Source organism: Phoxinus phoxinus (assembly GCF_949152265.1).
Source record: "Phoxinus phoxinus genome assembly, chromosome: 15".
NCBI lineage: Eukaryota > Metazoa > Chordata > Actinopteri > Cypriniformes > Leuciscidae > Phoxinus > Phoxinus phoxinus.
The window spans coordinates 24,944,821-24,970,957 of record NC_136890.1 but is presented as its reverse complement, the minus strand read 5'-3'; the positions used below and the strand labels follow the sequence as shown (position 1 = coordinate 24,970,957).

The 26,137-nt window shown below is 38.9% G+C and overlaps 1 protein-coding gene across 7 annotated transcripts in view; it reads right to left on the bottom strand.

Moving 5' to 3' along the window:
* Positions 1-26,137, bottom strand: part of sema6bb (sema domain, transmembrane domain (TM), and cytoplasmic domain, (semaphorin) 6Bb) — a 129,411-nt gene that overhangs the window by 101,058 nt on the left and 2,216 nt on the right. Inside the window, exon 2 of one of the 7 annotated variants that reach the window (XM_079637282.1) lies at positions 9,712-9,848. The exons of 2 other annotated variants lie outside the window; for them this stretch is intronic. In XM_079637282.1, coding sequence (XP_079493408.1) covers positions 9,712-9,792 — 81 coding nt within the window. In that variant the 5' untranslated portion in view covers positions 9,793-9,848. Of the gene's footprint in view, positions 1-4,140; positions 4,224-9,711; positions 9,849-16,949; positions 17,715-19,142; positions 19,316-26,137 lie in introns of those variants that run through there. 4 more of the 7 variants (XM_079637284.1, XM_079637285.1, XM_079637283.1 and 1 more) reach the window with 4 other exon arrangements.

The following is a 26,137-nucleotide window of genomic DNA, read 5'->3' as shown; positions in this document are numbered from 1 at the left end:
AAAGAAAGCAGGTGGGTTATTATTCAAACTGTTTCTCGAGAGTCTTTGGGTCTTCGCCGTCATCTGATATTAAGGCCGCTACACCTGCTGCTTTTATTGGATGTATAATACAAGACAGCCATTATTAACTTTCCGAAGTGCAGTGCATCAGCATGACTCCACTAGCAAATGCCGCTTAATTGTTGGGATCAATCTCCATTTTTAGTGGCACCAGATCTCATTTCTTAAACATGCTTAAACACTTTAGCACGTAGATGTGCTGGGAGTGTTTTCATGACCTAGTTTAAGACAACGGCAATAATATAGTTATCAAGTTATCAGCAGGCATATCTGTTGACTTTTTAGAGCCAATTTGAGAAATTCTTCAGAATGGATGCTGAGAAAACTGAACTCCAAATTAGCCAAATGATTCAATAAATGAGCACAAAAGGAGCAGTGGATGTGTAGCCTTTTTTGCAAGAAGGCTTGCTCAATTCTGTGAAAATCTGGAGCTTTTCATGCAGATTCTGTGTGGGCCTGGTTACGAGACATGGCTAATATCAGACACGGTTATCGAACACGGCTAGTATCAGATAGAGCGTGACTAAGGAAATTACAGTCCTGTTCCAGTCTCTGATTGCTAGTGTCAAGATTTAGCCGCTGTTCATGGTCCTAATCACTATCATTAATGAGCATGGTAATGCTATGCAGAGAAATGGCTTCAGGTCAGCTCAGCTGGAGCCCAAGGGATCCCTGGAGAGCTGGGTCCTCATCAAGAAACAAGGTCTTTTTTTCTGCGAAGCCTGACAAACATAAAGAAAGAGCAGAAACATACTCTAGTCTACACTATAGTGCAAATGCTTAGACAATGCATTTTGTGCATTCTTCAATAACAAACCAACTTCCAACTGTTGCAGAGGTTAGACAGCAGGAAACAGCAGCCTATAAAAGATTGTGACTTTTTCTTTTAGACTGATGGTTGATTGGGGATGCTTGCTCATTTCATTACATTTTAAGTGCTGTAGCATACACCATTATTGAAAAGTTTGGGGTTGGTAAAAAAAAATTTGGGGGAAAGAAATTAATACTTTTAGTCAACAAGGATGCATTAAATTACGTAAAAGTGAGAGTAAAGACTTTTACATTGATACAAAAGAACTGTTCTTTTGAACTTTCTATTCATCAAAAAATCCGGATTTTTTTTTTAGTTTCGGTTTCCACAAAAATATTAAGCAGCAAAATGTTTCTTGAACATCAAATCAGCATATTAGAACGATTTCTGAAGGATCATGTGACACTGAAGACTGGCGTAATGATGCTGAAAATTCAGCTTGCCATCACAGGAATTAATTATATTTTAAAATATATTAACAGTTAACTAATAAACAGTTATTTTAATTTGTAATAACATTGTTTTACTTCATTTTTTTTTTTTTTTTTTTATGCAGCCTTGGTGAGCATTCTTTCAAAAACAATCTGACTCACCCCAAACTTTTAAATGGTATTGTATTTGTTTTGCATTATCAAATATATTCTGACACATTTCATAGAAAGAAGAATTCCCACACATGCATAGAATATGCTTAATTTTACTTTGGCAAACTGAAATTAATGGTGACATTTCAGTTTTGCACAGCCAAGATGGCAAAAGGCAAAAAGACAGTTCTTATAAACTTGCACCATTTAAGAGAGAGAGAAAAAAAGAAAGTGTGTGATTAAGGAGAAAGGTGACTCTCTCAGGATTTGGCTTGGAAAGAATTAATCAGGAAGGTTTAGCAGGGGAACAGACCTGAATACACAACAGACTCACATCTCCATTCACATGTCTACACAGCCAGTCTGAGATACAAGACCCCTCCCTGTAATCACAGCAATATTTCAACTCTAAGCATGGTTAGGTCTTCTAATAAAACATCCTTCTCTTCTTGCAGGCGCCATCACTGCTGTGCTGTCCACTTTATTCTGCAAAAGCACTCTAGATTCAAACGATATCACCACCCTACTCAGTCGTACTTACTGCAAGTTGTCTAAGTGGGTCAAGGGGGTCTCCGCAGGGATCTCATAAGCCACACGGGCTGTCAAGAAGCAGCTAGGTACGGCTGATAAGACTCTCGCAGCGACAGGAGAGAACCCTACTGCTTCATTACTGAGCCAGACATCCAGGCCAGGATGAACACTGAGCTCCAGTGCCCAGAATCACACCAAAGCAAGTTCTGCATCCATCATTCCACCATAGGACTACACAATTAATCGAGAGATGAAAATAACGTTCATTGTGCAATGTGCACACAAATGAAATGGCAAATTCAGAGGTGTAAACTAGACTTCAGCAACAGCGGGTGTAATGGGATTGTTCTGATATTGTCACGTTCTGTGTATAATTTATTCAAAATGTAAACAACAGTTTTGTTTTTCCTGGTGCTAAGTGGGCCAACGTGAAGTCGGCCATTTAGGCACATTCAATTTTCAATTCTTGATTTACTTATGTACTGAGGAACACAGTACTCAGCATGTGTTTGATGCATAGCCTAATTAAAGAATATGGCATGCAGATGCCCTACATTAAAACTGTAGGGTCTATTTTTTAATTGGTAGTCGAAAATAAAAATGCACAAAAAATTGCTGTAAAAATTATAATTTTAAAAGACCATAGAAATGCTATGGTAAAAATCAGTTTAACACTTAATTGTTAAACACTATATAGCCTACAGTATATAATAAGTTCCCTCATGGTGAAAAACTGCAATACGTCTAATGGATATGTTATGTAATTTTACAGTAAAATGCTGTTAAATGTACCACTTCTTGAAAGTGAAAAACTTCCAAATACTTTACATAAAAAAATTTACAGTAACAAATTTAATAATCTACAGCGAAATAACAAATTTCCCTATGTGACACATCACATTTGAAAGTTTTTCATTTAAATCAATTAATTTTTCATTAAAAATATTTTTTTTCGTAGTTTTTGCTGTTAAATTAATGTATTACTACATTATTTTAGTGTCATCATGACAGTGTTTGATACTTGTGTCATTGACACGACGCACTTTTAATATATAATATAATATATTATTATTCAGCTCTGATGAATACTTGATTCTGATTGGTCGATGGCGTCATTCAGTGGTAAGTATAAAAGATAACACAGGCTCATCCAGGTCAATCACTGAAGTCAGCAGCGCTTTAAGCTTGTTAGAAACAGTTTTTCTTTTGGTGAGCTAATAAAATATTAACTCAGTCAAATCAATATTTTGTGTACAATTATTTAATTATCCGGTATCGTGGAATCGCTCTCGTTTTATACAAACACAGCAGCTGCCATTTTGATACGATTGTTTTGTACACTGTAATGGATTAGATAACAAACAGGCATGATTTTAAAACAGTTTCATCTCAGATCAATATCTCTTATCCCCATAATTGGTGAATAATACCATGTTATAAGTGGTATGGCTTTACCGTATCCCTAAAACTTGGCGCTTGTTAGCAACTACTCTCTCCGCGGTAGCTTTGCTCTTAAAAGGGCTAAGGACGCTTCGCGTCGGCGTCCTGATCACCCTGTCTGGGTTTATTCTGCAATAAAAACCAGCTGGATGCATATAATTAATATATTAATTGCATTAATATTACATACCAACTATATTGGACTTCTTTTAAAAGCACATTCTATTAATCGAAATTAATAACCACAATTATAATATCAACAGAAATAATCCACAATTATAATTTGTCATAATCATGCTGCCCTACTGGGTACAAACGCAGAGGGGCATGTCTAATCAAAACCACGAATCATTAACACATATCCTCTAATTAACCTGTTAAAGTGTAAGACCGGCCTGCAAATGTGGCTCCCAGTGACTCCAGAGACCAGCGCGGTTTATGCAAACACACACACACAGCTACAGGGTCGTAGGAGTTTGAGCTTTGTAAGTGGCACTTTGTTCTTGTGGTACAAAGGGAGAAAGCAAAATAGGAAAAGCAAGAGAAAGACAGAAGCTCATTTAAAGCAAAATCGGCAAAAAAAAAACTGTCATATTATCTCTGCAACATGAAACAAGTAGCACAGAAGAATTAGTCTAAAGAGAGGGAGAGATCAAGAATGAAAAATGCTCAGATGTTGACTTTGGGTATAAACATAAAAGACTTGTGACATACTGAGTGAAACTCCTCCAGGTTTGGGTCTGAACTCTCAGCTTCACACGGCTCCACCAGCGGTGAACTCTCACAGAAGGGTGAGAAAGAGAGAGGCTGAAGAGAAATACAGAGCTGAGTTATTATATTAATGAATGCTCCAAGCAGCAGATGCCTGCAGAGATGCTGAGGCCGTGCTCAGCCGTTCCCTTTTTCAGAGGCTGCCGGTTTTAATCTGACAGGCAAATGGGGCAGTGCCACAACATCCGCAGCTGCTGCTGATGCAGAACACTCATCTCCAAAGAGAGTCAAACATACACTTTCCCCTTCTCTCGTCTCTTACTAGTAGTGTCATTCTAAAAGACACAGGAGTTATCATTTGAGTCCTTCACTAACTGAGTAAACAAAACAATTTGGACCTGGCTATTTTAAAGGGGTTCTATTTTACGAAGTCTTGATATTGTTTTTGGAGTGTAATCGAATATGCTTTCATGCTTGATTGTTCAAAAAACACATTATTTTGTACATTATTACAGCTCCTCTCTCCCCAGTCTGTCCCGAACACATTGTTTAGTCCCGGTTTCAATGAAGCCCCTCCTTCCGAAATACGAAATGTGCTGTGATTGGTTATCTGGCCCAGTGTGTTGTGATTGGCAGCGCTTAGCGCATGTTCGGGAAATGTCCCGGCCCTTCATAACCACGAGTCCTGCTCAGTGTAAATATGTGTAAAGGATGTCGGTAATTTCAAACCCAATTCAGACCCTGACAATGTTATACAAGAGGAGCATCCAGAACGGATTTCATGCAGACAATTATTCTTGTACATTATAGGTATGATGTTATCCACCATTTAATCATGATATTTGTCTGAATACTATGGTTATACAAATAGTAATCTAACGCAAAAACATGGTTAACTTTCCTATGGGGCGATGAACAGCCTTACAGAAGCGAAAGCTTACAAAAACTATAGTAAACAACACTATATCAACACTAATGTTGGCTAGCAGGCGAGCATAGCAACAACATAAAACTTATAAATAAATGGAACTGTTAATAGAAAACGCAACTACAAATAATAAGACATACTGTACTTGTCATCCACAATCAACAGATTGTCTCGACAAAGTGGAAACGGCCCCATTTCAGGAGAAGCTTTTGTGTGTAGCCTGCATCGTGGTTCTGAAAGCGGTTCATCGTAAACTGTGCAGCGCAGAGATAAACATCGGGCTTATAACGTTCAGGAACAGTGTTTAAAATAAATTTGACCCATACTAAGTTCGCCAGCATTAGGAAGGTCAAAGAACTGACATGGTAGCAGCTCAGCCAGGCCTCGTCCACTTTTCTCCGTATTCCGTGCGTGGGGATTATTTAATTCAGGAACATTATATGACTTAATAAAGCACAGAAAAATCGCGCTATAGTCCAAACGAGACATTTGATGTAGTTCTCGGAAAGTGGATTCTGTTACATAAAATATCTCCCTTTGGAGTGAACTTTGAACTTTGTAACCTTGCAGCTTTTTTATGCTCAAACATCAACATTACACACTAATTAAAGTTGAAAAAGTGAAAAAGCATAATAGGACCCCTTTAAATTAATTTTAACACAATTATAACGTAATACTGAAGTTTCCTTGTATAGCAACAGCTGACAGAGAATTTCCATCATATGTAAGCAAAATGTAAATGGTAAATACAATACAATTTAAAAGTTTAGGGTCAGTTATTCAGCAAGGTTCCATTAAATTAATCAAATGTCAAGTAAAGACATTTATTCAGTGTTCAAAAGGTTTCAAATAAATGCTGCTCTTTTGAACTTTCTATTGATCAAAATATACTGAAAACATGCAGGATCACATGAAGAATCATGATACTTCTATCAATAACATTAAAAAACTACCATTGAACGGTAGTGTATACCCAAATGGATTAAATCCAACTGAAAGCTGGTGAATCGGAATAAAATAAAATGGATACCATACCAGCACTCTCTCAAGCCACTCTGCCATTCTCTCACTTTCATAGCAATTTTAGGCTCAATTAATTTTCACAGTTGGGAATTCTGATGTTTTTCATTGACGCCACATGGTAATTACTCTTTCATCTATTGTATGTGTGCTTTTTGAGTTCAGTAGCGGGGGTTTATTATGCCTGTGTGTCGCATGTTTGACGTTCGCTGACAAATCTGACTTTCAAGCATTTGTTAGGTTTAGCTTACAGTCTGTTTATAGAGCTACACATCGCAGCGTAGAGACTGTTTACCTTCAGTGGACCCGTGTGAAACGCTAAGAGGGGACATGAGAGAAAGAACGAATGCGGTTGTGAAAACTAACAACTGACCCAGCTGTCCGGAGAGTCTTATCTCATAAAAGAGAGGAGAAATCTGACCCAAGGAGCCCCAAGCTGTTCGTCCATAACTAGCTTGAACACCAGGCTGCTCTTTTGCTGTGCTCCTTCAAAGGAACTCGGTTTTCACCACTTATGGTACTGACGACAGTCATTAGAAACAAGGCAGGTGAAATCGCCTACGTGAGAGAAAGAAAAGCAATGGCCTTAAAAGCCAGAGTGCCATCTTTAACATTTGGCAGAGCCAGCACTCTCCCATGTCGGAGAGATTGTGCAGTCGACCCTGCGGCTATGCAATTAGACTCCCTCATACTGAGATTCATCAATAAACCAAGCATTAAAAAATACTTGAGATTGTTTACCACAACATATTTCTAGCGTGATCTGGAGAGGTTTAAATATCCCAGCCAATTTGCTCAGTATTTCCACACCAGCCGTTGCGGCTCCCTCGGCGCAGAGAGGAGCCGCGTTTCGACCACCGCTAATGTGGCGACCCGATGCCACGCAGTGTTGTGCTTCATGCAACCCCTTGCAGATCTCGAGGTCATGACAGACAGGGGGCAGGAGGACAGACCGGAGAGTTCTCAGGGACGATGGTCTCTGCCTGATCACTTCTAGAGTTTACACTGACGGTATCAAGTTTCCTTGACGACAGCGGCGGCGGCGGTGCTGGGTAGGCTGAAATAAAGCAGGGGTGACATGCTATGCCATCTATACTGAGCAAGTAGATAATTGTTTAAAGGTTAGGCTGCGAGCAAAGAATAAACAAGCTTTAAGTGATTGTGTGTGTGTGTGTGTGTGTGTGTGTTGTCCCTGCGGCACAAAGAGGAAGAGTGCGTCACATGATCGCCAGGCTGCTTGCCCGGGATACAAGGCTCTCTTATGCCAAAGGTCTGTGTGTGCTGAGAAGGGGGCGGAGGGACTAATTCTGCTCTTTAAGATAACAGACTGAAATATGAGCAACAAGTATTTATAGATCACGCAAACAAAAAGCTTTTTAAAGGGAAAGTGACAATGCCAAAAATGACAATTCCTTCATCATTTACTCACCCTCCTGTCATTCCAAACCTGTATAATGATGATGTATTTATTGTGTCAGGCTATAAACATGACAATCAACACCATAAAAGAAATCCATATAACTTGAAACTATTATTCACCTCCAATGAGTTGAAGTCAGTTTGATTTGTAAACTGAAACAGTTGAACAGTTGTTTTAAACCGACTCAAAAGAATGATTTTCATAAATTGGGTTCTCAAATCCCAATCCGATTAAATATAATTAAATGCAAGTTACTTGATGATAATCTAGTAAAGCTCAAGTTTTATGTTTTGTGGTAATGTATAAATATTAGGCACTTACTCGAAAACTGCAGGCCAAATTAAGACTTGCTTTCAGAAAAATGCTGCATTTTCCATCGTTTGGAAGTCAATGGTAACAAAACTGTTTGGTTACCAACATTCTACAAAATATCCTTTGTGTTTAGCAGACGTTAGTTATGATATTTATATAACGTTAGTTATGCAGGTTTGGAACGACATGAAAAATGAATTTAAAAAATGACAGAAACATATTTTTTGGGTGAACTATCTCTTTAAGAATGCTTCATTTTTTTACTGGATGATAATAATAAATAAAAATAAAAAAAATTTGCAGTGTGACCTTGTGCTCTGTAAAGGAAAAAGGACAGAACAATAGAAACATTTCTAGGATTTAAAATGCTGTGTCAGGAGTAAGCTATGCTAACGGCTGAGCTAAGCTTCACAGCTCAACTGAGAAAATCTGTCACTCTTTCTCTTATTCTATTCGGTCTGACAGAAATGCCAGCAGCCTCTGATGCTTGCTGACCACAAAAACAAGTTATTAAAAGGCTTGAAAGGGGGTATGAATATTCACATGAGGGATTTGAGAGGAGAGGAAACGCAGAAGCCTGACAGCAGGGTGAGCAGTCAGGCTCCGGTCTCACTAAACGATTCCAACACAAATCCATTCATGTCCTCATGAGCACACCGGGGTTAAAAACATTTACATAAAAATACAAATATGCCACCACACACACACACGTGCACACATACAGAAGGCTACAGCATCTGATTAGCATAATTCCACTAGAGCAAAATCCATCACTGTGAATGTGCAGCAATTGATTTGAAATACATTAGCAAATTGTCATGTGAAACCAAGAATTGTAATCCCTAATCAAACGGATAAGAGCGCTCTCTTTCCATTTTCCTTTTCTTCTGTTTACGTGCACAAGCCCAAAATTGCTGTGTTTTCCCCACACAGAGAAGTGCTCTTAATAAGCGAGGACGCTCAACATCAAAGATTTTTGGCTTTTTGTCTGGGCGTATCAGCTGAACGCCAGATTGATTTGTGTGTGTGTGTGTGTCTGTGTGTGTGTGTGTGTGTGTGTGTCTGACATCATCCCAAGGGAGCACCAGACTGTGTTACAGCAACTGCCCGCTGACACTAGACCTGTTGCCTCCAGATGGCCTCCACCACACACACACACACACTCTCTCACTCTCTCAAAACGTTCTCAGCACAAGAGTGATATCTTTTCATCTCTGGTTCAATATTAAGAGGTCTCTTTCATCCTCCATAAGCTCCAATCACTATGAATCTATGATTTGCTGGTACAATATTATGTAGTTACAGTCATGAATATCACTACATTGTACTGTATGACAGTAGTTGTGCCAATTAAGCTGTTGAGTGAGAGAAAGGGATTAATCTACAAAAGACATAATACAAAAATAAATAAATCAAATAAAAGTCCTTATTGTAATGTGAAATAAATGATATATTATTTGAAGGGTATATACATACAGTATATAAACTACAGTATTACAATAATAATGAGAATAATCATTGCGAGTAATGAGAATTTAGAGGGAAAATGTGCTTAAATGTCATGAAAATAATGTCAAAGTGTGATGGCATAAAACAATGTGTCTAATTTTCTTGTTTTCTTACTGTTATTTTGGGGTAAAATATGACTGGGACATGTTTTCATGAGATTTACCCAAAAAAAAGAGGGGGAGAGAGGTAGTCACCAGAGTTCTGTTTGGCTCTGTGAGCTGATTTGTGCAGGAACTCAGAGGTTTTCTATACATTAACTGGTTCCTCCGAGTTCTTGATTTAAATGTTTTTAAGCCGCCAGCATCCTGCCCATCCGTTAAACACCCACATTCCCTCTCCAGAGCCCAATCTCTAGCTCAGTTTTCTCATCCGCTCTCAGGATTACCTCACTGCCTGGCATCTCTCCTTCTGCCCTCTGTCCTTTGCCCTCTCCCTCTTTCTCTCTTTCCCGTCTTGAGCCCCACATTCATTTCAGGGCTACTTTGTTCAGTCTCTCTCCCCTCGCTTATGCATGATTGCATCCTGCGGGTCACAGAATGCAGTTCGCTGTTAATGTTAATTACCTTGAGGCTGAGAACGAGCCGCTGGGACAGAGACAGAAACGAAAGAATTAGAGGAAAAGGAAAGTCCATAAACAAAGAGATAGTTAAACATTTAACAGTGGCGCTGCACTGTGCAAACAACCCTTTCCAGTAGAGAGGAAAGACAGAATTGTGTTCTAGGTAAAAAAGCACCTCTGTGGGGACAAAGAAAGGCTGTAAAACGAACATCCTCAGGTGTTTTTAACCACCAAAAAGCAGGAATGTGTCCTCAGAGGCTCAGTGAGTCATCGATGGCTTCATCCTCCTCATAAACAACACACACGCTTCCTGTCTACCTGAGAGACTGTGTTCTCACACCAGCTGCAGAGCAGCACCAGCCAAAAACAGCAAGCAACAATGTGAGAATTTTTGTGTTGGGGTGTGTGTATGTGTGTAGGTGAAAGCAAAAAGTGATAGACACATGCAGCCTGAGGTGAGATGAAGAGAAAAAAACAGATGTAGTGTGTGTAAAACTGTTTAATGTGACACCTGGTATCATCATTCGGAGAACAGTTAAAAACACGAGGCCATATCGACAATACTGAAGGTTTTGTCAAACAAACCTTCACCTGTCAATTTGACAGTCAGTCAATCATTGGACAAAAACTTGGGTTTGTTGGAGAACAGCAGGGGGGTTTATGAGTTTATGAAAAGCTACTAATTAATTACATCATAAAAATGTACCATTAAATAAATAATAATTATATTATATTCAAATCGCCTATCTTCCCCCGTTACATCCCTGATCATATGGATTGCTTAACATCAACACAGACCACACAAAGCATTATCTGATATTCAGACTAATATATTTTGCATTTGAAAGCAATAGTTTTTCTCAGCATGCAGCAATAGACGTGACAAAAGTCAAAACATTAGCGATCCTCCCTTGAAATCTGATCACAAGTGGTTTAAAAGAGACACATTTGAGATGCAAATAAAAACCAGGTGTAAACAGTGATGTCTCATTTGACCACTTGTGATCGGATCAGTTGTGAACAGGTCCTATACGAGTATGTGGCAGAGAGTAGCATCCCGTCTTTGTACTGTGACTGGCAAAGTTTTTCCCAGGTCCTCCTCATTGTTAGCATCTCACATCATTAACAAATCTTCCTGCTGCCACTGCGTGAGAAAGATGTGACTGGGCCTCAGAGAACGAGCAAAGGTGCAGTGAAACATTCGCACACATTCAATCTAGTTTTTTCTATTTCTCTCTTTCTTACTCTCACACATCCGCTGTCTGTCTCTTTCGGTCTCTCTCTCTCACACACACACGTTCTGTTTATTCACGCCCATGCAGGCTAACAATCTCGCCCACCATCTTTTCTCATCACCTCGTTCTCTCAGCCGAAGGCCTGGAATCGCATTCAGCATCTCCTTTCACAGCCCTCTCTGTGTTCTGAAAGAGTCGTACACAGCCCTCCGCGCACCAAACTCTTTCTTTCTCTGATATCCTGCCTGCTGTTTACGCATTGAGGTGGTATTTATGTAGCTTATGCAATGACTGTAAAGACTTTATCAGCTTGGATGAAAGGGAAGGGTGGAACAAAAAGGTAAGGGGAAGGAAAAGAGAAAGCAAAAGAAACAAAATTACATAAAAAAAGAAGGAAATCGAAAACAAAGAAAGCAAAAGGAAAGGAGAAAAGGAAAAAGAAAGTAAAAAAAGGCCAGAAAGCAAAAGGAAAGGAAATAGGGGGGAAAATAAAGGGAAAAGGGATGGAAGGGTGTGAAAAAAGGAAATAAAAAACAAAGGATAAAGAGAGGAGAGAATGGAAAGAATGGAGAGCAGAAAAGAAAAGAAACAATAGAAAATTAAAAGAAATTAAAGGGAAATAGAAAAAGACCCTGTTAAGTACCATTGGACCAAGGAACGGATGCCCACACTCCTCTAATTGACCGTTCGCAAAAGCCATGCCCCTTAGTAATTGTTACTACGCCCGTCAAACAATTGAGAACCAGACACATAGCCATGGCTGGGTTGAGCTCCATACATTAAGTGATTGGTTTTGGAGTAATGCAGCAGACATATCCTCCAGGGCACGACAGAAAGTATAGACAGAATTGCACACGGGAGCACATGCACAAAACAGTTTTGTACAATTATATATCAATAATTTTTATTTGATCATATATCATTTTACAAAACTGTTTTGCGCATGTGCTCCCGCGCGCGCTATTTCAGTCACAACACTGCAATCAGAGGACGCGCTGAAACCATCACTCTCGATGCTGTTCTCTTCATTCATAACTCGTTTTAAGCCCGTGCAGACCTCACTGCCATAGGCGCATCATTTCACTATCTTGCTGAAATCGCAATGTCTGACTGAGGTCATTCTCCTTAGTTACAGTTGCTGAGCTAGGATTGGACGAGAACCGTTCGAGGGCGGGGTTTTGCGAACGGTCAATTATGGGCTTTTCCAGGGGTAAATTCTGAATTCACTTATTCTGCTCGACGTGAAATATGTGGCAGATCAGTTGAGAAGAAAAAGATGAAAGATAGATGGATGTGGGACTAAACTGCAAGAAAAAAGGGTCTTCACTGAGAGGGAATGGAAGAGAAGCTCAATTACATTTTAATGGGTGGAGCCGTGACCTCCAGCACCACCTTATGGCAGGTCAAGAGAGGGGTTAACCCTCCAGGGGCAGGAGGATCATGGGAAATGAGGTTTTTGAGGTCACTGGTTAATGCGTTTACTGCTCCCTCACTACAGCTCCTATACTAACCTTCAACAGACATAAATGCATGATGGGAAAACAGGGAATTGCGGGACCAGGCCGGGTGGGCATCTCAACTTGCGGGCCCCAGCGTGCTTCTCACCTTCTCTTTCAGCAAGCTCAACATGCTAAGTGAGAACATTGTTCCGGTCAATTTGTTCCTTTCAGAGTCCCAGTGGGCAGTGTCCTTTAGCCTGACAGCACACTGAGAGAAAGCACTCTGTCTGGAAGGGTCTGACATCAAGACAAGAGTGAGGGAGAGACAGAGAGACGTAGGGAGAGAAAGAAAGAGCGAGCGCTGTGCCAAAAAGGGAGGGGACGGTTTGAGATATGGAGAAATCGAAGGCTGACAAAAGGAAAAAAAAGAAAAGGGAAGGAAACCGGATGACAGTAAAAGACCAATAAAATGTAGAAATGACAGGGAGGGAGTTAGGGGGCCCTGTATTGGGGAGTGCCAGTGAATGTCGCCCCTTCGGTCATGGATCCCCTCGAAAAGGGTCCATGCGAGGGGTAGGGGGGGTGGGGTTGTGTTAAGCAGCCGCAGGTGACGCAAAACCCCAAGGGCAACTGTAAGCGTGCATGTGTGTGTGTCCGCGCGTGCCCCCTGTGCCCGCAGCACCTGTTCCCTCGGCACACTGGCCTCAACACTTGCACTGAGGGGTGAAGTGCGGCTGTTGGGGGGGAAAGGGCGCACTTGAACAGGGCACCTATTCAAGAAAACTTGGAACACTCTCCATTTCCCTCCTCCACATTTCAGAATATCCTCCGAATTACATCCCAGTAAAATCAGCAGGAGGTTTGCTCAGGCTCGGTGCATGTTGGGAAAGTTGCACGTCTCCACCTTAAGTAAGGCTGGTAATAAAACAGCTCTGTGTTTGTTGGGGATTAGAACGGCTCCGCTGAACAGTCTGTTAAGATGCAAAGTGCATTAAAGACGTACAAAAAAACAACGGCGGCAGCAGAATTGACATTGTTGAGAATGACCCAGTTATGTTTCTGTTCTCAATGACGTGATTAACTTTTTGTCCTATAAATTCATTCAAAAATACATTAGAAATGCTATTCACACAGTGACTTGAATATACCTATTTTATGATGAAAATGTTTTCATTTTCTGAATGAAAACAACAAATTTTGATGTATTTATGTACATTTGTGGGGGGCATAAAGCCCAAAAGGTCAGTGTGAAATCATAATGAAGCAATAAAATATTAAAAGTATTCAATAATTACTTCCTAGACAAAAAAGAAAAAGAAAAAGGAGTCAACCAACTTGCAGATAGAAAAAAGAAAACATTTAATGAAATATTCATAAAATATCTGGCAAGGTCTCTAGAGGTCTCTTAAAATATCTGATTATTTATTGTCATTGTAAAAAAAATCCAATTACACTGAAAATAATATTAATTTTGTTGTTGTTGTGGACACTAATGTACTGTGAGGAAAACATTCCAAAAAAATTATATTGCGAGGATTACACCACATGACATTTTAAGCATCATTAAATTGAAACTTTTCTTGAAAATAGTATAAAAGTGTTTTGAAAGCAATGAATACAAAGAGCATATTTTATGGCATGCATTTAAACTAGATTTTTAAAAGATCATAGACAGTCTTATGTACATCATTGACCCAAATACAGAGTAAGTGACAGCTTAATTTCTTGCTCATGAAAACAAACAGTGCAGTGCGCAACAAATAGAGTTAAAAAAAGCTAACACTGAAACAGATCTATTCTGAGTCGTACACTTCCTGTGCACTTTACAAATTGTGAGCTGTGGTGCTAATGATAACTCAGTGTGTAATGAGTGGTTTTGTATGTGCGTTCGAAGAGGTCAGTGGAACGCTCATACAAATGCCACCCTCAGTCATGAATCATGGGCCTTGGGGACTGTCGAAATGAAAAAATGTGAACGCTTAAGCTGGACTGAAACCAAACAAAGAAGATAGATGATAATAACCCAATTCACAATTTTAAAAATGAACAGTCGTAATTACTGCTTTTGAGCTAGAGACCTTTAATCATGTAGACAGCGAGAACATTTAGATTTTGCGTCAAAGAACAATTCTTGTTCAGTAAGCTTGAGTTGTTGAAGAAAGTAGGCTGCAATCCTATCCACATCTTACTTTTCTTTCACTAAAGGACATCGTCTCCACTGGCAAATCCTCTTTTCACCTCCTTTCTCATCTGCTCTCTCCTGGGTTCTTTTAAAATGCTCTCAACCTTAGGGACTTCACTCTCTTCTTTCTCTTTTTCCAGTCCACAAACCTTGAAGGATAACAAAAGAGCGCAATGGCTATTTGAATTTGAAACAGGGGCACTACGACAAAAAAAAGTGTCTCACACCAAGGCTGCAGAGGGACTGTGCTGAAGAGCCAGCCATTCATGAAAGTTCACCCTCACGTTGAGAAAGCAGAATGAAAAATACTATTCTTCTGAAACAAAGCAACCCACTTAGTGTGGTGGAATATGAACAGCTGCTGAATGGGTGTACGTTCAAACACCTGGGTGATACCCACCAACTACACACATACATGCATTCCTTTATATTCAAAGTATCTATCAAGAAATGTATTGAGATGTATGAGCTACATGTGGGGGACTAAAAGAGCTCATGATGGGCTCTTCAGATCACTGGGTCTGGGTTATAAACGCACTGGAACATATAGGTTTCCTAAAGAACTATAAAGAGCTCTTTGTGGAAGTTAAATGGGTTTTGCTATGAAATCTGCCTGTAAAAACCTTCTGGTTGTAATTGGAACCTTTATTTTTAAGAGTGCCGCACTAAATGTCAGTTCATAAGAAACAGGGCGAATGTGAAAAGAACAATGACACCTAGATTTACGTGCTTTCCATTTAACAGCTACTGTTCACGGTTTTATTTACACAATTGGTTTTGGTCAAAAGTGCATTTCTCAATAACTTAAGTTCACTTTTTTCAAAAGTCTTCAGACAGTCATACAAGTGCATAGATTAACTACTGGTCAGCATCTTTCAAAACTCACAAATTATTTTCTCACTCAGACAAATTTAGCAAAAACGTAATGTATCATTCTCATAACTGTTAAATCATGCATGTTCAAATCTGCAATGTGCAGCAATCCGCAATGTATTTGTACAGAAAATCCACTGACGAGCTAAAAAAAAAGTTAAGAAAAACAACTACCACAATTAATGCCCTAGCTGACAACAATTTTGCCATCCCAGTTTCATTAATCAATTCAAAAGAGCCCATCTTTGAAATATCATGTAAACATGTCTGACTAAGATGGATCAGGCATGCCAAGAGATTTTTCTAGGTGCATCAACAGAGAAGAATGTTGATTAGCATTGTTATGTTATATTGTGTCAATCTGTTTGTTTAAAGGTGGATGTGTTGCATGGATATGTGCAGACACATGTTTTTGTTTTACAGTATGAAAGCTACATTGTATGGTGGAATTACCATATGCCAAATGTAAGGCATGCTGAAGCATAACATTTTCTGATTTTCTCTTGTACTGTAATACATATGCTGTAACACAATTAAAGAGCTGTCGTACTTGTAATACAAGGACTTTTGTGTTTTTTTTAAATTCGTGCTCAAAGAGTTTTAATGGTTATAAATGTTAACTAGGTTATGGAAGAATGAGTTCATTTGTTTTGTGTGTGAATTTGAGATTAATTGCTGCGTCAAGTTGGTAAAGGTAGCTGTAAAAAGTTTGAGAGAAAAAAAGTCTCAGATTTGAAAGGCACTAAATTGTAAAAGAGTGTACAAACGCAGGAGACATGAGAGCAAAAAGCTAGTAATAAAATAATAAATAGATAGAGCATAGAGGCATACGAGAGAAATAAAATGAAGACAATGTTGTAAGAGCTGCATTTGATTAAAAAAATGCCATAACTTCAAACTAAATGTAATAATGATGAAAAGGCTGCAATTAAAGTGAAATTGCTCCCAATACGTAAATATTTTCAAGAAATTAACAGTGTTAATTATTTTATTCTGTTGTTCCACCATCCGTACAGCTAGCCTTTAACACAACCAGAATGTCATGGGGAAAATCAAGTCATGACCAACAACTCTCTAAATCATGTCTAAATAAAATAAAAAGTATTTATTTAATTACATAAGCGGAATGCCTCATTTGACAACAATTATTTACAACACATCTACAATGAACAATATTATAAGACTATAGCCTATACTTGAGTAGAAACAGCACAATTTAGGGGCGCGTGCAGAACCAAACCCATCGTCACACTGAGATGGGGAGGGGGGACCCGTAAACAACTAGTCCTACAATCCAGAACAGAAGCGTATCATTTTGTAAACCAGCATACTTACCGATAAAAGCAACGGGAAACGGTGAGCCCGGTTCACTGTGAATGATTCGCCTCCTCGGGACTATAATCCAGAATGACTGAGAGGAGAAGATGAGAGGAGAGGAGGGGTCCGCGTGAAATCTACTCCTCTCTATCGCACCTGTCTTTGTGCAGATCTGATCCCTGATCTGACATCCTTAAGACAACTGTGTCCAAACCCCCAACAACTAACCCCCAACCCCAACGTACACAACGACACCTGTCCCCGGGTAAAAAACACCGCGCGACAAAGCTCGTCTATGCTGCTCGTGAACAAATGGCATTCCCGACTTGGTCCTGCAGCCGCTGTATTCCCCTTCGGACAGCCTTCCAGAATCCAAAAAGTCGCTTGGAATAAGCAGGGATAAACTGACTTCTGTCTAACAAATGATGGCAAAAACAAAAACAGTCCACGCCAGCGCAACCAGCTGTGCCTTATGAAAACGTGTCTGTCTGGGCTGGAAACACTTGCCTTATCAATCACCTACCGCTACAATACTTATTCAGTGCTGCGCCAGTAGAATGTACGCTCTGAGCGCGTGGACAAAAAGGCACGTTCGTTTGTTTGGTGCGCGCGCCGCTGCCTCCAATTTGAGTCCAGCCTTTGCACTCCGCTAAAAGAAACTCTTATTGTCCGGGAGAAATGTAATATTTCCTGCAATCCCCGGGATGTAGCTCGTGGCGTTTTGTCTGAGAGAGAAAGATCACGCGTTTGCTATCTCAGCGCTGTTGTAAGTCTGTCACCCACAGCTATTGAAACGCAAGTCAATGCCAAAACCTGACGCAGAATAGAGCTGCAGACTGGAGCGGAATTAATTTGTTGTTAATCATTTGGGGTCAGAAAATACATCAGCGATACTTGGTTGAGTGGATTAGTCCTCGTATAGACGTTAAAGTGGCAAAGTAAGTGAATTTAATTTGGAGATCGAAAGAGCGAGCATAGGCATTACAATAAAGTAATCTTTTCACTGCAAAGGCAGTTTCAAATATAAGTTTTAATTCTTAATAGAAACGTGAAATTATAAATAAAAATACCAATAAATTATAAATGAGTATATAGGGGAGAGCGGGGGCGAAAGTACCATTTTTCAGAAAAACATAATTTTAAAAGATGATGGTTTAGACAGAGATATATTTTTGCTGTGCTCAGTCACTCACAAGTGTGGTCTATCAATACCAGGTGGTATTTTGTAAAAATGTAGAATGACTTCAGTATAATTTCACTTTGAACTTAAGACTGCTCATGTTACTTTCGACCCCGTCAGTTGGGACGAAAGTAACACACAGGTGGGTCAAAAGTAACACAACAATATACAAGGTAGATTTTTTGTGTTACTCTTGTTTTTTTTTTTATTAGCCTAAATATACTTGAGTATGACCTTGTTAACATGTAACATCAAACATGCAAACATATTTTGGCCTTTATCTTTGCAAAAAAAAAAAAATTTAAATGAAAATGTAAGTTAACAGTTTCATCAAATGTTTCAAAAGTAACAAAACAGTACAAACTTGAATTGTTTAGAATATTTTGGTATTGGCAATGTCAATGCATTTTATAAAATGTTTTTTCAACATGAAAAATATGAAAATTTAATTAAATTAGCATAATATCAATTCTCAACATAACAATAGTCATATTTCCATCCAGCTGTTTTTATGCATACATTTAAAATGTGCATAAAAACATCTGGATGGAAACCCTGCAACTTCATAGGTGGAGGTGGAAAGCTATAAGGTATGGCTAAAACCTAAATGTGACTAGGTAAATGGAAACAGATTGAGTGAAAATAAATAGTGACACAGAAATCAGCTGATTTAAATGTGACTTAAGCTTTAAACGCCCTCTCATAAACATCTGTTATATTCTGTTGGTATAATATGACATAAACATGTTTTAATGAATGCTGCAACACACAGAAAGTCACCACATTAGCAGAGCGACAAAAGAAACACTTGTTTTCACTGTAGCGGGACAAAAGTAACAAGTGTTACTTTCGTCCCGACAGGAACTCCTGACATTTAAACCCAATTTACTTTTATACTGAAAAACTCTGACAAGGCAAACTTCAGGATGTGTTACAGCACTAAATAACCTGTAGATTGATCATTACTGTGTGACACATGAAACGAAAAACACAACTTGTAATTAAAAAAAAAGTACCGCTTCAGTATTTACTTATCGTACTCGAAAACAGCTTTCCGGATCTATCCGCAGGAAACAATGATGAAATCACGTGATATTTAGCGGCTCCGTCACTGGCTGCGTGCTGAATCTGCTGTCATAGCTTGAAACGCAAATGTAATCGGGGCTCAGAGAAAATCGCTTTGTTACTTTCGTCCCGTGTTACTTTCGCCCCGGTTCTCCCCTACTCTGTCATGATTTTAAGGCTTATTTTAAATCAAATAATATTTTATGCATATTTTATACTAAACATTTAAAGTCCCCATGAAATCAAAATGTTTTTTTGGCTTTTAGTATGGATATGTTAGTCTTACTGTAGCTAGTGTGCAATCAAAACAATGACAAAATTCGTATTTAGAAGATATAAGCTTTCAAAACTTACAGTCTCTCACTTCTGCCAATATGGATCAATGATTTTGATGACATCACACTGCACTTCAGCTTCTCATTAGATTTTCTGTCCAATCAAATGCTCTCTAGAATCATCTACAGTTCAGCCTCTAAGTGGACGCTGAAGCTGCAAATTGGTCACTTGTTCACACATTTACTATTTTTAATGTGGTGAATGGCACATAGTGCATTATATAGGGGATAGGAAACGATTCAGACACTGTAAATTTGTTGTCCATTTGGGTGAATGAAGTCTGGTTTTGTGTTAGTGCCAGTTATCATTCCTGGTGTGAATGACCGTTCATACTTTTTTTTTTAATGCCGAGTATTTTTAACTCCTAATTGAACTCCTTAAATCTTAATAAAAAGAAATTGCATACAGGTGAGATTTTCAAAACAGGGAGGGTAATAATAACAGTCCTCTCTTCCTGTCCCTTCTTCTTTTCCTCATTCCTCATCTGTGATCACACTCTTGAAGTTATTGTGAGGACTCCAGACAACAATACATGAGTCGGCTCAGTGCAAAAAAACAGCAGTGTTCATTCAGCAGTTGGTGACTTCATTTGTTAAGCTGAAGATTACTTAGGCAGGTACATGAATGACTAATAGACTGACATTATCAGACAGATAATCACACCTGAAAAAGTCCCTTTTAATGAACTGAGCATTTCCTCACGGTGACTTAAAAACTATGTTTATATCGACAAAAAAAATATCTAGGTGTGTTGTGTGTATATCATAATATAAGTTCATTTAGAGTAATTAGACAGCATTGTGACAATTCAGGCCCTTCCACACAAAGTCAATTTGATTAGCCGCTGTCGCAATTGGGGTAATTGAGTTGGCTAAGCCCCAATGGTTCACAATTATTACCCAGTACGATTCTCCTTATTGTGATCTTTTAAAAAAAAGTATCAAATTAGGCCAAAGAAACTTTGAGGGAAACATCTCGCTTTGTTCGCCTCTCCATATTTGATCTGAAGTAAAGCTCTCGCAAGAGAGCGATGTGGAACTGACAACAAATAAATAAACAAAAGAGAAGCTCAGTTTTGTTCTTCCTGGCTTTCATCCCACACTGCCTCTCTGAAATGGAGCATTTGCTTCAAACCCGGGCCACAAAACCGTGTTGGGAACACGAAACGAGGCAGTTTATCAGAGACAAAGAACTTTGAAGAGCAACATTTTTTAGCTTTCACTCCTGCTAGAGAAGCAACCAAAGATCACTCTGAATCAGTGCAGTGCTAACTCTGAAACAGTCATCATTCTTAGTCGTGATGCTAAAACAATGTTTCAATCCTCCGCTCCAGGCTAACGCTGGTTGCCAGGTGTATATATAGGTGATTGGGCGAGATAAGAACAGTGAGGTCACCATTACGCCGCAATATGAGGTGCAATGTGATATCTCTGGGTAATGACATATATCTTTAGCTCTAGGGCTGCATTGCATGTGATCAAGCACAATCGAATTACTTGCAGTCACAAGCCAACCATCATGTCTCCATTTCCTTGTGATTTGATTGCAGGTCCCGATAGCAGCCGGCGAATAGCCGAGCAGTTTATTCCATGTTGATATCCATTATTAGAGATATCTAGGTTTTAATGGGATGGGATACTTCAGTTTCGGCCCATTGCTTCAAGTACACAGTGGCTTTACAGTAGCATTGCTTTTGTACTTGCAGTAACAAGATTTCACTCCATAATTCCATATCGTAAAGCACCATATAGATCATTGTGCTGGCTGGAAACCAAACAGCCTAATAGCCTACACATTCTCAATCATATGGCCGTCTAAAAGCTCCAAAGTCTTATTTGTTTATGAGCAGAAATCCATGCAACAAGTGCCAAACGCAACAATAAGCTGAGCCCTAGGTGACTTTTGTCAACCACCCAAATCTGAACCTCTTTCTTTACTGTTTTCGCTATAATCACAAGCACATGTACAAATCGGATCAACAGCCATTATTACTTGCGTCTCAATAAACATACTCTCCATGGAGTCTTGACTCAACGTTTGTGAATGCAAATGCAATTACAGGTCATTTGAACTTGGTAGATGTCCAGTGCTGATAAAAAAAACCGAGCTGGTTTGGACCAGTCTGACAATCTATTGTGCTACTAGAGTTTGGTAGCTTGGTTAATGACATTGTGCTAATGTTTTTATTATTAATTTAGTCCTATTTATTCAAAAATACAATTCATACATACAACAACTTGAATACACCTCTTCTATGATAAGTAATGTAATACTGTAATAAATTGGGGGGGGGGCATAAAGTTGAAAATGTCAGGGTTACAGCGATATCATAATGAAGAAAAAGAAAAAATAGGGAAGAAAAAGGCATTAAAACCATTATTAAAATAATGAAAGTCTTGAAAGATAACCTTTCTTAAAAAGAAGTTTGGCATAGCAGAACTGCTTCACTGCTTAATAAAATCTGAAAAAACTTTTGTTTGCCACAAATTAAAGTCATGTGGTCCAATGAACATGCATAAACATGCAGGGGGGGAACATAAAACAGTAAATGATATCATAGAGAGGACTCCTGCAGACCATCATGACTATGCGTCAAGGTCAATAAGTCTCTTAAAATATCAGATCATTTTACCTTATGACAAGGCAGGATTAATTCAGGTTGTAAAAAAGCGCATGTGGAGTGACTCCCCAACAAGCTTCATATTTATGAATTTTATATATAAAAAATTGTTTTCAGCCATGCGATATTCTACTATCACACGGTATCCATTTCACAATTTGTATCACTCCGCTTGTTTCTGCCAGATCTATACTGGCAGCATTTCTCACAGCTAAGCATCAATGGTGGAGGAGCAAACTTTACAACTATACTATACTAGTTATTGTGTCAAAGAATGTAGTTTCAAGAGTTTTTTTATGCGAGAATAGTTGTTTAAACCTCAAATGTGATTTATAAACATAGCTCCTATTTGAACATTTGTTTATAGACGTTTTCGGAGATGTGAGCTCTAGGTTGTCAGCGGCCGTTCAGTGCTCATGCACCCATCGAGAACAGCTTTATCTCGGCCAGTCCATCGTGAATTTGCCTATGGCCTAATCACAGCCGTGCTGATATAGAGACATATCGCACTCCTACTCGTGTGATATTGATAGCTCATTAAAACTTTTTAAAAGTAGTGATAACACCCTACAAGGAATATATGTTAGCACAGCTAAAACTGTATGACACCACAAAAAAGTTCATTTTTAGGAACTTGCCCCGTGTTTTAAACTAGGTTTTTAAAAGTTTTATTATCGTCAATACTCTTTTACGTCCATGACGCTACAATCAGACTGTCTGTGTATATTGTTGGAGAAGGTAGAGCAGTACAAAAGAGCCTCATCTCTCGTTTCTCAGTGGTCGGCGAGCCACAGTTGAAGGCCTTGTTTGGTAAGGCAGCTGCGATGAGGTGGTCACGGCGGTCTAACTGCGAGAAGATTAGAGATATCACCTCACCCTGAGTTCTGAACACACCGCGGCCACTGACCCGCCAGCAACCCACACCTGACATGATCTCAGAGCAATAAACAGTGCCTGCGTGTGTGTCAGGGACATTAAAAACCTCTAGGAAAAAAAGCATACCAAAAGCCAGAGTCATTTATTTATCTTTAACAGGCTGCTGAATGATAGGCCAAACTGTTTTCTTGCCGTAACCTACTATGTCTGAAAATACACAATGGGTTCCTGTAACCGTTTAGCTTTCGTTGTGTTGCCCTGGAGACACCGGGTTTCGTTTCACCTCTCTATAAATGTTCAGATGAGTTTGGTAAAACGCTTCTAAAAATGTCAGCCCGGGAGCAGAGGGGTGTATTTCTAACCATCTCGCATGCTTGCTGCCCACTCAGGGACGGGTTGATGAGTTCCCGTGATTGTGTAATGGAACCCGACCGTTAACTGCACAGGACGTTTTAGAGATTCCAGAGTTTTGTGCAACGCTGGACTCGTTCCAAAAAACACAGCGAAAGCATTCCGAAGAAATTCATGGAACGACGACGAAATGTAAACAGCAAAATCGTGACAGATTTTCTGTGATGATGAATTACAAGGTTTTGTCAGAGTGATAGATTCACAGTGTATGTGTGAAGTTATCTGATGTTTAGTTAACGTTTGTATATCTTAAAACTATGAATGTTTTAGATTAGGGATGTCAGTCTGCGTAAAAAGCGATTAAATTAATAAACTGACCATTTCATTTCAGTAGTCTGTGTCTAGGCAGCTATTGGGCACTACTGGAAGGACATTTAAAAATCATAATATATTTATTAAATAAAAATTATACAATATATAATACAATTATATACTAAAAATGTGAATTAATATATGAAAATTGTATATTATAATGAATATTTCTAAATATTACCTTTAGTTCAGAAGATATATGCTTTTGAGTGCTTGACTGTTTTTAATTATTTCCTCTCATTATTTTTGATCTTGCCTATAATAAACATTAAGTTACATGACTCATGTTACTTGTGTTCAACTCATGTTTGCAATCTGGTGCGATCTTGTGCCAAATCTCAAGTGTTTAGCCTTATCTTACTGTGAATCTGAATTTGGCTGTTTAAAAAACTCAAATATATATGCAGATGTGTGTGAGTGTATGATTAAAAAGGACAAAGCCTCAAAAATCATATCACACACACAGAAAATCACTGACCAGCCCAGATGTGGCAGGTGAATTATTTTTTACTGCTGATGCAAGGCTAAGTCTTCGAAGCTATATTAAATCCACGTGAAATATGTTTCGGTCCAATTCCTGTATCCGCCTGGCCAAGGTCACACACTAATATGTTATTAAATGATAAATGGTCTCAGGGCAGAAGTTTATGTATCATTTTTCATCTTTGTCATGATTTGTTTCTCTAACCTCTATGTTACTGATACCGAATGTAGCCGGCACATACATGATTCCAGACACGAGATATGAGAGAAAAAGATAGAGCGATGACATCTCACGCCAGAACCAGATGGCGGAGAGTTCGAGGGTTGTAGCCTACAATTCAGCTCTCATGACCTTGATGTTGATATCTGGAAAGAATATAATCTGTTCATCCATATAAAGAGTCAAACCAGAATCACTTTTAGCTTTCTACACTCTTCAGCCGCAACTAAACTGAATGTTGTCAAAGATAATGTTGATTAAAGATGAAAATAATCATAGCCCAACAGCTGGACTAAGAACCCAAGTAACAAAAATATGTTTATAAAAACGTTTTGCTAACATTCCCATTAAGTTATAAAACATTTATTTTTGAATGTTCTCTCAATGTTCAAAGCGTCTAGTTTTTTTCCCTTGGTCATTCCATTCCATTTTATTATTTTGCAAACATAATGGGGACGTTACTTTTAAATGTTCTCTTAACATTCTGAAACAACAAGTAGTAATATTTAAAAAATATTAGACGAACATCCAAATGAAATGTTTCAGGGGAAAGAATAGTTCATAAACAATGTATAAATAATGTTTCTGTGCTACGGTTTTGACAACATATTCAAAGACCAGATCATTTTGAACAGAACCTTAACCACAGTTCTGAGAACGTTCCCCGTTTAGTAATACAAATGAGAATGCTAATAAACATAATTCAGGCAACGAACGACAATGCATTAATGTTACTATTCTAAACAGAACTTATCTTTTTAAAGGATGTGGTTTGATGTACAGTATGCAAACGTGCACCAAAGCACACCATTGATCATGTGCGATCATACAGCATAAGAGGCTGCCGATATTGGCAACAGGACAAGAATAACCTCATATCCTCAGGCAGAGCAACCATTTCGCCTGCTGTCCCCGAATCTTCAATTACCCAATATCCAGGTCAATTTGGACCACAATAAATCGACCCTGCGAAGCTAAATGCGAGCAAAGCAGAACCAGATGACACCGCTGGCCTCAGGGCCGTAATAGCTGGTCTTGGGAAAAAAGTGCTCAAGACCACTCAAGAAAAATACACAAAACAATAACCGTGACATATGCAACGTGTAATATTCCAGCTCGGTTGGTTTCCATGAACAGATCTGTCTCTGTTCATGAGCGCGCCGGGTTATGTTTGTTTGTTTAGCAGTGTGGTAGACGCAAGCACAAACACAGACTTTAGTGAGGACTAAACACATATTTCTGATGTTTTCCCCCTTCACAGTGAGACCGCGGCACAGATTTCTTTAATGGCAGAGAGATGTAGACCTCAGATGACAGTGAGGATATGAAACACTCTGTAATGAAGTGCAAACACATATTTTGAGGATGTGGTGAGTGAGGAAGGAAGATAATTGACCAGTGATGCTAATTACAGCATGTAGTTAAAAAACAAACAGTAAATGGACACATCACATCGCATGAATCAAATATCAAACGTGCTGCCTTGTTAGAGTGCTGAGTGTTGCATTTGGATGATATGCTAAAAATATAACCTGTTTTTAACTGATGATAGCTACTCAAAAAGCTACTTCCAGCATTATTATTGCAATCAAGGCTTTTTTATGATGGATTTGTCAGATCTGATGTATAGAGGAAGCCATTTATTTATGTCACTGACAGACAGATAATGGAAATGCCCTTATTATGCCTGTTTGCCCGACTCA